A 12,121-nucleotide genomic window follows, 5' to 3' on the forward strand; every position below is an offset into this window, starting at 1 on the left:
GGTCAGGAGTTCAAGACTAGCCTGACCAACATGGTGAAACCCCATCTCTACTAAAAATAAAAAAAATTAGCCAGACATGGTGGCACATGCCTGTAATCCCAGCTACTTGGGAGGCTGAGGCAGGAGAATCTGGAAGCAGGAAGGTCTCAGTAGGCTGGGTGGGATCATGCCACTGTGCTCCAGCCTGGGCGACAGAGTAAGATTCTGTCTCAAAGAAAATTTTGTGGAACACATATTTTTTCACTGACATGAAAAATGTTTCAAAGATGAATAATGTCCATCAAGCCATGGCAATGGAAGTAAGGATGATAAAGGATTGCACAGCTGTTTACAACCTCACTGTTAGTATCCTGCTGGGATAGTTGGTCTCATCACTGTAGCATCTTTTATGTACAGCAGAGGGCAGAAGCTCCTTGGCATGTATGTGAGGGAACCACATAAATAGAAAGCTGTTATTCCTGAGAAAGGAGGATGTGCAGACACTCACAGAACAAAGCCTTTGTAAAGGAAAGGCGGCTGATGAGATGGAGTGCTTCCTTCACCTGTGGTGGGTCTGTAGCCATGAAATCGCCCACTCACAATTGCTTTTTGTAGCTACTGGAAGCATTAGGCGTCTGACCTGCCGTCATCCTTGTTATGATGTCATAATCATATTCCGTCAATGTTTATTGCAGTTCTCTGGTTTGTCGGGAGTGTTTGCAAGTCAGTCATCATAGTGGCAGCTTCCGCCTGCTACAGGATATTTATATATGGAAGCATACCATGGCAGGAGTGCTGGAAAGGTGGTGTCAGCTAACAGTTGCTTCAGCCAGATAAGGACGGTAACTTCATTCCAATAAAAACCTCATCAATTACCAACTAAATCAGGGCATGGTGTTTTTTTGTTGTTTTCCTTTTAAAGCATAGTTTTAGTCATATATTTACTAAAAACCTTAGACATTATGAAAAAAGTCAGGATTTGGAATCTTACACTGCTTGGCTAAATTAACACAATATAGACCAACAGTTTCATGCTGGGGCTTATGGGCCACATAGGAGCACCCGTATGCTGAAGAAAGGCAAAGAGAGAACTACAGAATTTGTAGAAAAGTTTTGTTGTAGTCGTTTCTGAACAATTAGTTTTTGTTTGTTTGTTTTGTTTTGTTTTTCTGGTAACCTAGCAGTCAAAGCTCACATTTTTGTAAGTAATTTGCATGCTATTACTCCACTGAGACTGAATTATGATTCTTGAGTCTGGGAAGTTTTTGTTGCATGTGCTCTGTGTTTTTCATTTTTGATAGAAATGATTTAGACTTGATTTTAAAAATTACTTCCTGAGTGTTAAGAGGCATTGACTCGGAAATGAAATTAAAGAACAAATTACCATGACTCATTCAGTAACACTGCTTATTAGTTTTGAATTATGCCCTTTTATAATAATTCCGTTTTTGTGGCAAGCAATACTGGTGTGAGTTATTGCTATGGTTTGATACCAAGCTCCTGTGGTTAAAAAATAAAGCACCAGGCAATTTTTCATAGACGATTATCTTTATTTGTTGGAATATTTATTTGTCGGAATATTTATTTGTAAATAGTCAAAGAATTCTTAAATGACAAAAAATCAACTGTTAGCAGTCATCTAAACTGGAGGAAAATGAAATTACTTACATGTTTCCAGTCAAGGTATAAGAAAGGGTTCTGTTAAAGGGATGCTGCTTTAGCCAATCTTGGTGAATAAGCAAATTTGCACACTGGAGTTGAAAGGAGGAGGGTCAAGTTATTGTGATGAAGAATTGCTAGTAACACTGGCTTCTCCAGCCTTGCTGGTTGTTCCTAGATGCCCTCATTTGGAGATGCCAAAGATAGCAACTACTGGGTATCAAACAGCTGTGGGGCCTGGTTTTAGGGCCATGTGATCTTGTATCCATTTACTAGCAGACTCATGAGTCATTTGCAAGTCATTTGCAGGCTCTTGGAGCCCTGGAACAGCACCCAACTCAGTTTTCTCTGCTAGTTCTTTATTTTTCCATTTGCATGTTGCAGTTCATTAAAAAAATATTGGAATAGCATATATTTACATTGTGACTTCACTCTAAAGAAAACATTTTCTTTCAGAGCACATCATGGCTCACTAGGTTGTTGTCTTAGTTTTTTTTGGAGTCACCTTTTGAGTGGATAGCAAGGCCAGTAATTTGGAGATTTTATTAGCTGTACTCTTAAAGTCAGTTTTTGTGGCCATGATTTTCTAGCTAGGTCTCTATTTAGTAAACATTGATTAAGCCTCAGTATGAAATTTAAGCAACAGCAGATACATTCCTGAAGGGGAAGCTAAGGCTCAAGGCTATTAAGTCAGAGATCCAAAAATGAACCATGCTTCAGTTACCACACCTAAAATAGAAGCTGTGTGCGGAACAGTGGTCCTGTGATGTGACACATAAAACTTTTTTTCCTGGTCATATATTATTGTTTGGTCAAATATTAGTATAAACGGATGATAAAATATAAAACACATCTAAAAGGATTGTTTTAAAATCTGTGACTATGCATGAATGAATATTTGGGGGCCTTGGTTTTAACTGCAAAAGGATAAGATTTGACTGACCTCTAAGGTCCTTTTACTCTATTTGCTGCTGCTTTTTAATTTTTTTTAATTGTCATATCTAGTCATTTCCTTAGGAATGCTCTATGAAGTATATTTGGAATTCAGTAATGTCAATAAAGTGCTATGGTAGTATCTTATCTGAAAACTCAGGGAATTGTTTGTTCTTGTTAATTAAAATTTCAAGATAAGTGAAACACACTTTTTTAGTTTTAACTCTAAAAAAAATTTTTAGTCCATGACTTTTTGAGCTCACTGTCTTAGCTAGGGTTCTGGTAGCACATTTTTCACAAGTACCAGTAGTTTTAGGTATTACTGGGAAATTTTTTTTTTTTTAAATATTTTAGACTAAGTTTAAATTGCTCAGTAAATGTCTGATACTTTTTTCCCCCATATCTTCTTTAGATGTATACTTTTTTTTTTTTCTCTGAATTTGGTTTCTCCCAACTCTATATTGCTCTTCATTCTGTAGTTGAGTTTTAAAGGAAATTTTTGCAGTAACAGGAAGTAAACAGTGTGTTGTCAAATACACACAGGCACCATATTTATCGCATTGACTTTGCTAGAGTCCAGATAGACATCACGTGAAGATTTTTATCCTCAATCTTATTTCTGTTCATGTACTTATTATTAACTGCCTCCAATTCTTTTGAAAATGGTGAGATTTAAATTCTAAATAAACATTTCAGGCGTTCCATCTTAACATAAGTCACCAACTTCTAAACCTGGCACTGGGCATTTGAAGGATAGGATTGGTTCCTACTCTAAGGAGTTTTCAGTCTATCTGGGGAAATCAAAGATGTAAGCAAATAAATTCAATAAAATACTATAGATGTTCTGATAGAAGAATGTGAAGAATCCAGCAAAGGCAAAAGGAAAGACAGGTTGGTTCTTCTTCTTAGGGGAAGTGATGTTTGAGCTGAGTCTTGAGGCAGGATTAGGAAGGGATGTAGAAAAGTAGCACAAAGCAAGACTCATTGAACGCTGAACAAAAGGCCCGATTCCAGCTCTGCTACCAGGCAAATGTGTGATCCTGGGCATTTACCTCGCCGAGCTTCCATTTCCTCATTTGCGGAAAGGATGGGAGCTAAAGCACATCTAACACCCTTTCTAGATCCAAACGTCCTCTATCACGATTAGACTCGATAACCATGAAAGGAAAAGCTTTTATAGTAATTGAAATTTGTCTTTCTTGAGCCTTCTTTTCACATAATTAAATGGCCACAAGTTCTCTGTTGTGCTAGAGGTACATTTCCATGAAAACCTTTTAAACTCTTCAGGATTTTCAGTGTTGCTTGCAGTTGTGCTGTCAATAGAGAATATTACTTTTAATATTTAATAAACCTCAAGCTATTACATAAGTGACCTCAGTCTAAGGGAAACCCAGGTGGAAGAGATCTCAGAGGTCCTGAAGTCTAGCAGGATTCCTCTCTATAGCACCTAAGTTTGCTAAGATTGTTGTCTTGGGGACTCACCGTCAGCATCTTATGGCTAAAGGAATTGTGTGAAGAGAAGGACTTATATGCCATATGGAGGGAGGCTATAAAAATTGCAATTTTCTATTAAAGCTTCCTGCAATTAGAATGGTTCATGGTAATATTCTCTTCTTTCAGAATGTTTTGTGGCCACTGCTGACTAGCTTAATTTTGTCTACCTAGTCTTCTTGCACAAAGGATTTGAGGCATCTCACCAGAATGTGAACAATGTAATAAAAGAGAAAAATTTTAAAATTAGTTACAAAATAAAAACAGATCCAGGGAAAATATAGGCAGAACTGAGACACCTGAGGAGGAGAAAAGAGCATTTGCAGATAAGCAGGGTATACATGGATGTACAATTCTTAAAATTGGGCCACACGTTTGACTGTGAGCTTCCTGGCAAGCAAAGCAAAAAGAACGATTACAAAGTGGTCCACAGAAGGAAATATTTTTTTTCTGGATAAGCCAAGTTCTCTAGAGCCTTAGTTGAAAATACTATTTGTGGGTGGTTCTTCATAGGCCTGTCTGGCTTCCTGATGGCTGTGGTTCTTGTGAAGTTGAGTTCACAAGCCCAACCTCTTGTTTTTAACATCAGTGTTTTCTTCCAGGGACAATGACTCATTCTTCCCAGGACACTGGTTCTTGTGGCATTCAGGAAGATGGAAAGCTTTATGTGGTGGATTCCATAAATGACTTAAACAAACTAAACCTCTGTCCAGCCGGATCGCAGCATCTGTTCCGTATGTGTGCTGGGGAAGGCAGAGCGGCCCTTCCTAGCTTCTAGGCTACCTAAAAATAGCCACTGCTGACTGGATGTGTGGGTGTGGTGGGGGCAGAGTGGGCATTAGGAAGAGGTTGGCACTGGAAATGTTATTTGTTGTTGGGCAATTTTGCTTTTGTTTTCTGAATACTTGACAGGATTGTGGGCTTTCTTGGCTCCTACACAAGATTTGAACTCTTGACTTCAAATATTCTGAGATCCTGTGGCATTTCTGTCCCTGGAAAGGGGTGGAGCCTGCAGAGCTGGACTCCTGGAGGCTGGCTCATCCCTCTCCTAGTGACCATGGCTAGGTCACCGATGGGGACCACTTCCCACAGGAGTGTTGTTTTATAGCAGATTGCTGAGAGAATGCTCAATCCAGAGCATTTTCTACTTACAAGTTACAAATTGCGCAATTAAGGGTTGGAGAAAGGGGATGGGGGAAGCAAAATAAAATCTGCTAAATACTAAATGTGTATCTTGCCTCCTAAATATTATAAATGAACTTTATCAGATCACTCTGAGTGCCATCTTTTCTAGCTTAAATGCTGACATTCAAACACCAGTGTTAATTGCTCACTTGCCATTTGTTTCATATGCACTCTAAACTTATTGTCCCAAATTTATATCTATTATTTCCTGTCTAAATCCTTTCTGAGTTCCTCCTTTTTTCTTCATTTTAATAAGTTCAAATTTTCATCTGTTTTTATTGCAGTCAGTCTCAATAGAAGTTCAGGTGTCAGCCCTATGCTGTTGCTTTGATTAGGAAGCAAAAGTGGCTGAAGGGTATGGCATAGGATGTACTTATAAGGCATGGGACATAAGCCACCCATCTGTCCATAATCAAATGGCACAGTGAGTGGGACCAATTCAACGTAGGAGAATATGCAAAAAGTAATCCAATGATCTCCACTACCCCAGGTTTCGGTGTTGCTTATTCACTGCAACGAATAATCTGGGTGTTATTAGGCAACCAGACCTTGAAAAACGGTGATTAAATGCAGACAATTCTTGGTTTGAGTGAACCAAGCTATTGATAAAATGTAGCTGCATTCTCAGTTCAACTGCAAAGCATTTAAAAGAACCCTGCTTCCAGAGCATATCCATCCAGAAGACAGCTTTAAAAAACCAAAATAGGTCAGGGCCGTTTTTGTTTAAATGGATGTAGGCTTAACCGACTATTCCTATAATAAAAGAAGTTTCCAGGGAGATATCCCAGAGCATTCAGTTGAGTCTTCCACCCAGCATAGGTGTCCCACAACCAGCTCTGTTTTACTCCTGGGTTACTTTGGGAAAGGGTAATAGAACTTCTATCACTCTTAGCCTTTAACTTCTATATTCCCTCTCCCCACACACAAAAATTCATGTTCTGCTATTTCAGTGTTAAGACAGTCTTCAAAGAACTTTCCAAACAGGTCTAAGGAGATAGCTTAACCCTGCTTATTCCTTGAATACCAATAGAGAAGAAGGTAAATAATTCACAAATTTCTCTGTGCCCAAAGATATTCCTGAAACAAGTCATGGCCAGGCGCGGCGGCTCATGCCTGTAATCCCAGCACTTTGGGAGGCCGAGGGGGGCAGATCATGAGGTCAGGAGTTTGAGACCATCCTGGCTAACATGGTGAAACCCTGTCTCTACTAAAAATACAAAAAATTAGCCGGACGTGGTGGCGGGCGCCTGTAGTCCCAGCTACTCGGGAGGCTGAGGCAGGAGAACGGCGTGAACCCGGGAGGCAGAGGTTGCAGTGAGCCGAGATCGAGCCACTGCACTCCAGCCTGGTTGACAGAGTGAGACTCTGTCTCAGAAAAAAAGAAGTCACTTTCTAGGCTTGTCAGAGGGAAAGTGGGTGTATCCATTACTCATGGTCTAACACTGGGGTACTGTTCAGTTCTGCTGACAAGTTGTATGCTGAGCAGTTTTTGTCCTTGTTTTTTGTTTGTTTCATATTAGCTCTAGAGGACAAAATCCCAGTCCTTGGCACAAACTCAGGAAATGGAAGCCGGAGTCTGTTTTTTGTGGGGCTGCTAATTGTGCTGATTGTCAGCCTGGCACTGGTTTTTTTCGTTATATTTCTAATAGGTAAGTACCACCACAGGTTTATTTTTAATTACTTGTATGCGTTTATTCATAGCTGGTTAACGTTGCTCCCGCAAAGTTTGCACCCTCCAGTCAATGCTTCCTGGTCATCAATGCTTACACTGAAAGAAGAAGGAATGCCTTGAGTGAACCCCACTGGCTGAGGACAGGGTCCCTTGGGCACAAACCCACTGCAGAAGCCCATAGTGCCAGAAGTCCATGAATATGTATGTTAAATAATTCTTTAGCACTTTAATTTCTCACTTGGAGCCTCTAGCTGCCCAAAGGAAGGCAACTTATTCTGGTTGATTCTAGCTTTACTTTATCCAATGCCTAGATTTCTCCACTAAATTCAGATCTATAACATCGAAACATTGAGGTTTCGAACTGAACTCGCTCCCAGGTTTTCTCACTTGCATATCATCCTAGACATCAATGAGAAGCACTTGAGGGCTTGTGTAAGGCCCCAGAGACAGTGTTGGAGATGTATAAAGGTGGCTTCTTTCCAATTTGATCCTGTCCAGGCAACCTGCTCCTAATATAACCTGCTTTGTCTGCTCCTGGCCTGGGCCATGCATGTTGTGACCTTGAGTGGTGACTCAGGCTCCCCCACCTCAGCTTCTCAGTCAAGAGATCCTTCAAGCCTTCAGCACCACCCTCCTCTCTGCCTTGGATGTGGGAGGGGTGCTGTCCACCTGTGGTGCTGTCCTCCCGTTCTGAGCGTTGCCTATTCCCACAGAGCCCACCAGTTTCCTCTCTCTTCTGGAATTATTTTGATTCTCTTCCAGATGACTTAAGAGCAGACAGAGCCTAAGGGAAGGTGTCATCTTTGATACCTTTTTGCCTGGGTGCACTGCACTGTCATTTCTTTCACCCTTGAGTGCTTTGTAGCCTTTGGAAGGGCTCTAATTTAATTTCATTCAGGATTAGAGGAGGCAGAGGTGATGATGACGATGAGAGGAGACAGGTGGGCAGAGTTCATGATGACCCTTTCACCGCTTCCAATCCTATTTCCTCCCCCAAAGACTCCTCCCTCCTTGCAGCTTGAAGGTCTTTATCTAGCCTCTGGAGAAAAGGGTTGGGACTGGGAGGGAGGGGTCATGTTTAATTGCTTCTCTTGCACCGGGCTGATGACCTTTTGCATTTAGAAGCTAACATGTGCACTATTTTTACAATAGTTGCAAACTTGCATCTGATGATCAATTAGGGGAGGCTTGGCTACTGAACCAGCAATGCCAGAAAGAGCACATGGGCTAGTATTCTGAACCGTTACTCCAACATAAATTAATACTGGGCATGTCATCCTGCCACACCTGCCTGGGGGTAATGACCGAATTAAACTATTAGGAAATTTTAGGTATGTCTACAGACACGTAAACAACCCTCTGCCAAATTCTTTTTTCTGTGAGATAAGTAGCAAGATTGAGGGAAATAATACTGAATGCTATATATTGAGTCATTACTCTGTCCCGGACACTGTGCTAAGCCCTTGATACCTCTTTGCCCACAACCTCATAACAACTCTGTATTGTAGAATCCATTATTATTATTATTATTATTTTTTAAGATGAAATCTCACTGTTGCCCAGGCTGGAGTGCAGTGGCATGATCTCAGCTCACTGCAACGCCACCTCCCAGATTCAAGCGATTCTCCTGCCTCAGCCTCCCAAGTAGCTGGGACTACAGGTGTGAGCCACCATGCCCAACTAATTTTTGTATTTTTAGTAGAGATGGGGTTTCACCATGTTGGCCAGGCTGGTCTTGAAATCCCGACCTCAGGTGATCCTCCTGCCTCGGCCTTCCAAAGTGCTGGGATTATAGGTGTGAGCCACCGTGCCCAGCCAAATCCATCATTATTTTGGTTTTACCAATGCTGAAACTGAGATTTAGAGAGATCTATTAATGCGCCCAAGGTCATGTTGCTAATAAGTGCCAAACTGGGGCTCAAGGACGCTCCACTTGACATCAAAGACTATGTACTTTATCAACATCACTATGTTCCACTTTTATGAATAGGATTTATTTTATATTTGCCTTGAGTGTTTTTTATTGACAACAAAGTCATATTAAATAAGAAACAGAAAGATCAGGTGAATAAAGAAGTGTGTCTTTTTATTGGATAATTGCTCTGTGTTAGATACATTAAGTTTATTATCTTAAATCCTTCCTCTAGCCATCTTAGAAAATTTAACTCTGATAAGCAAACCTCAAAGTGTTCCGTTCTGTATCTTATTGCCAAAGGTCCTGTGTATTTGGAAAATATTGTTCCATTCTAATGGGTGGTCTGAGGGAGAATTATTACACATTCATTTTGGGCTGGTAATTCAGAACAAGCAGACTTATGTCAAAATAGGCTGGAACCCAAAGAATGTAATTTCTCAAATGAAGAGCAAAAACCTTTTTCTGAGAATGGGTCTCAAAATAAATCAACATAGCAATCACTTCTGGGAGGATAATCAAACATGCTGACAGTTTCCTTTGGTTGCTCACAGCAAGGTCTTTTTTAGCTATAATTGGTGTGAAGTTGCCAAAGGTAGTCTAGGTTGGCACCAAGAGATTGTAAAAACAATTCACTGGATAGGCAACTTCAGCCTTCACCAGTTTCTCTCCTGGGCTTCTGGCATGAGTGGATATGGGAACAGGGGATTTACCAAGAGTGTCTTTCAGCATCAGCTGAGCACCAACATGGGGATCTGATGAATTTCAGTGGAACACAGTGGAAACCAATGTAACACAGTCTGTTTTCTGTTTTGAAGTTCAAACTGGAAACAAGATGGATGATGTGTCAAGAAGACTAACAGCTGAAGGAAAAGACATAGATGATCTTAAGAGAATCAATAACATGATCGTAAAGCGACTCAACCAACTCAACCAACTGGACTCTGAACAAAACTAAAGAAATGATTTTCTGAAAGCACCTGCTAACACCTTGAGCTTCGTACTTTCCTGGGAGTGTACAGGGTTAGGAACTGAGAAAGTGCACTTCTTCAGGCAACAGATGATCTGGTCAGGGAACCCACCCCTGGGGCCCACTTTCTGCAGCAAAATGGGAGCAACTCCAAGGCAAGTGGGTATGGGAATAGCAACTAAAAAGGGGTGAACTTGTCTCAGCCCCCTTTTATGGTAGGGCGCTTCAACTTTAATGGGGTAGGCAGCTAGCAGGGAGGAGAATCAACAAAGCAAGATAACTTGACTATGTACGTCCAACTTCTTACAGAAGGAGCTTTGCCACCAGAACAAGTTCACCGTGTCAGTGAAGTTCATGACACCTCATGCACCTCTACAGATGTCTGGGAAAGCCTGAGAAATTCATTGAGTTTTATGTGTTGAAGGGAACCAGGTGATTACTCTTTTCAATAAGAGGGATTCTGCTCAGGTGATTAGACTTTGACTCTATTTCCCCAGGGACAGCGATGGGTGGGCCCCAGAGCTAGTTGCTGTCTGGTGTTTGCTGGTGAAAACATGAGCAGTAGTTATGTGGGGTTGGGGGTCAAAAGGGAAAGCCTAATTAATTCAACGAATGTTTATTAAGCTCCTACTCTGTACAAATCACTCTACTCAAGAGGAGCTTACATAAGAGTGCAGGATAAAGAAAGGAGATGGACAGTTATATGTAATTATATAAGCTTTGTGTATTTTGTTTCTCATGAAAAAACCACTTTGGTCCCGTGCTGATTGATTTGGAAGAAATCTGATAGATTTGTGGCCTTTGCTAAATTACGCTAGGAAATTATGTAGTTAGAATATTTGGAACCTGCATTAGTTCCAGCAATGAAAGTAAGACACACAGCATATGACATAAGGTACAGTGTGAAATAAATGAGTTTAAAAAGCATATGAGTCTTAGAAAATCTTTTATTTAATATAAAAATATTCTACCAGTCAGTTGAAGAAGTATTATGATTCTATCATTTTGGATTGATCAAAAACATTTGGGTTTACCAGGGTATTAAGCATTCACTTTACAATACTAAATAGTTTTTTTTTTTTATTATACTTTAGGTTTTAGGGTACATGTGCACAATGTGCAGGTTTGTTACATATGTATCCATGTGCCATGTTGATTTCCTGCACCCTACAATACTAAATAGTTAATGAAATAAACACATTTTGCTTATCCAGTTTTGCACTCAAAAACCATTTGTATTGATACTCTTTTTCTTAAAATTGATAGATATCATGCAGAACATTGTTAAAATGTGAAATTTGCAGTTATTGGAAAATCTTTTTTGACCTATTGATAGGGTATGGCAAAAATCATTTGTTATCACGATTTGTTGTAAAGTTGTTTCAGAAACTGATGATCTGATGCAACAACTCTTTGAAAAAAAACCACTTATTTCTTTCCTTTCTGTATGCCTTATTATACTTTTCTCTCTTTAATATCTAAACAGGGGATATATTTCATCCCCAGTGATAACCTTTATTCCAAGAAATTTATGGTTTTTACAACATAAAATAGTGTCTGATAAATCATTTTATTCATCTTTTTGGAGCCGATGTTTTTTATCTGTACTGTCCTGCCTGTATTGCACAGACAGAGGTGTGGTGATGCCTCTGACCCTCACAGCCTGGAAGACTTCAGTCACCACAACTCCTGGTATTGGGTATTCGATTCACAAATTAACAACTTCCATTGGACGTGTTTAAAAAGTATTGGCTGGCTACAGATAATCTTATGGTAGTCAAATACAGCGGTTAAGAACACGGGTTTTGGGATCCAACATCCTGGTTTGAATCCTGGTGCCACCACTTATTGTGACTTTGGGGAAATTAACTTAATTTTTTGTTTTCAGTAAAATTGAATACTTAGAAAATCGATTTCATAGTATTATTATGAGGCTTTAAAAAGGTTATAAATGTAAAGGACTTAAAAATATAAAGGACTAACTCAATAAATGTTAGTTGTTATTATAATGATATTATTGTTAAAAGTAGTAGGCGTGGCATAGTGGAAATAACCGGCTACATTTAAACCTCTATTGGTGAGACTAAGGACCAAACATTTTTTTTGTGGCATGGTTTAAGATGATAGCCACCCTGATCTCTTCTGAGCAAGGATGATGGGGTGAGAGTCTTTTAGCAAAATAACTCGTTAAGTTACGGTATAACAGGCGATCAGTATAAGCAGGAAGGTTTGTTGTTTTCCAAATGATCTAGTCTGAAGAACATAAGGATCCACATTCACCTACCTGCGATGGAGCCAGGAACCTGTCTGTCTGCCCGGG

General features: G+C 40.0%; 1 protein-coding gene across 2 annotated transcripts; it reads left to right on the forward strand.

Annotated features, from left to right (window-relative positions):
• Positions 1-691: 691 nt before the first annotated feature.
• LSMEM1 (leucine rich single-pass membrane protein 1) lies at positions 692-10,728 on the forward strand. 2 transcript variants are annotated; one of them, XM_003261203.3, is made up of 4 exons: positions 692-821; positions 4,665-4,796; positions 6,768-6,896; positions 9,650-10,728. In XM_003261203.3, the coding sequence occupies exons 2-4, from the start codon at positions 4,670-4,672 to the stop codon at positions 9,787-9,789; spliced, it is 396 nt and encodes a 131-aa protein (XP_003261251.1). In that variant the 5' UTR covers positions 692-821; positions 4,665-4,669; the 3' UTR covers positions 9,790-10,728. The 2 variants fall into 2 exon arrangements, with proteins under 2 accessions (XP_003261251.1, XP_004090244.1); XM_004090196.2 differs by lacking the exon at positions 692-821 and adding an exon at positions 832-1,180 and having other exon boundaries at positions 9,650-10,727.
• The last annotated feature ends 1,393 nt before the right edge of the window (positions 10,729-12,121 follow it).

The sequence above is a fragment of the Nomascus leucogenys genome, chromosome 13, assembly GCF_006542625.1.
Source record: "Nomascus leucogenys isolate Asia chromosome 13, Asia_NLE_v1, whole genome shotgun sequence".
Classification (NCBI taxonomy): Eukaryota; Metazoa; Chordata; class Mammalia; order Primates; family Hylobatidae; genus Nomascus; species Nomascus leucogenys.

Bases quoted from the DNA above. Each gene is read 5' to 3' on its own strand.
- LSMEM1 (XM_003261203.3), top strand. From the start codon at position 4,670: ATGACTCATTCTTCCCAGGACACTGGTTCTTGTGGCATTCAGGAAGAT. The intron at 4,797-6,767 runs GTATGTGTGCTG...GTTTCATATTAG, and splicing joins CGGATCGCAGCATCTGTTCC to CTCTAGAGGACAAAATCCCA. The intron at 6,897-9,649 runs GTAAGTACCACC...TCTGTTTTGAAG, and splicing joins TTTCGTTATATTTCTAATAG to TTCAAACTGGAAACAAGATG.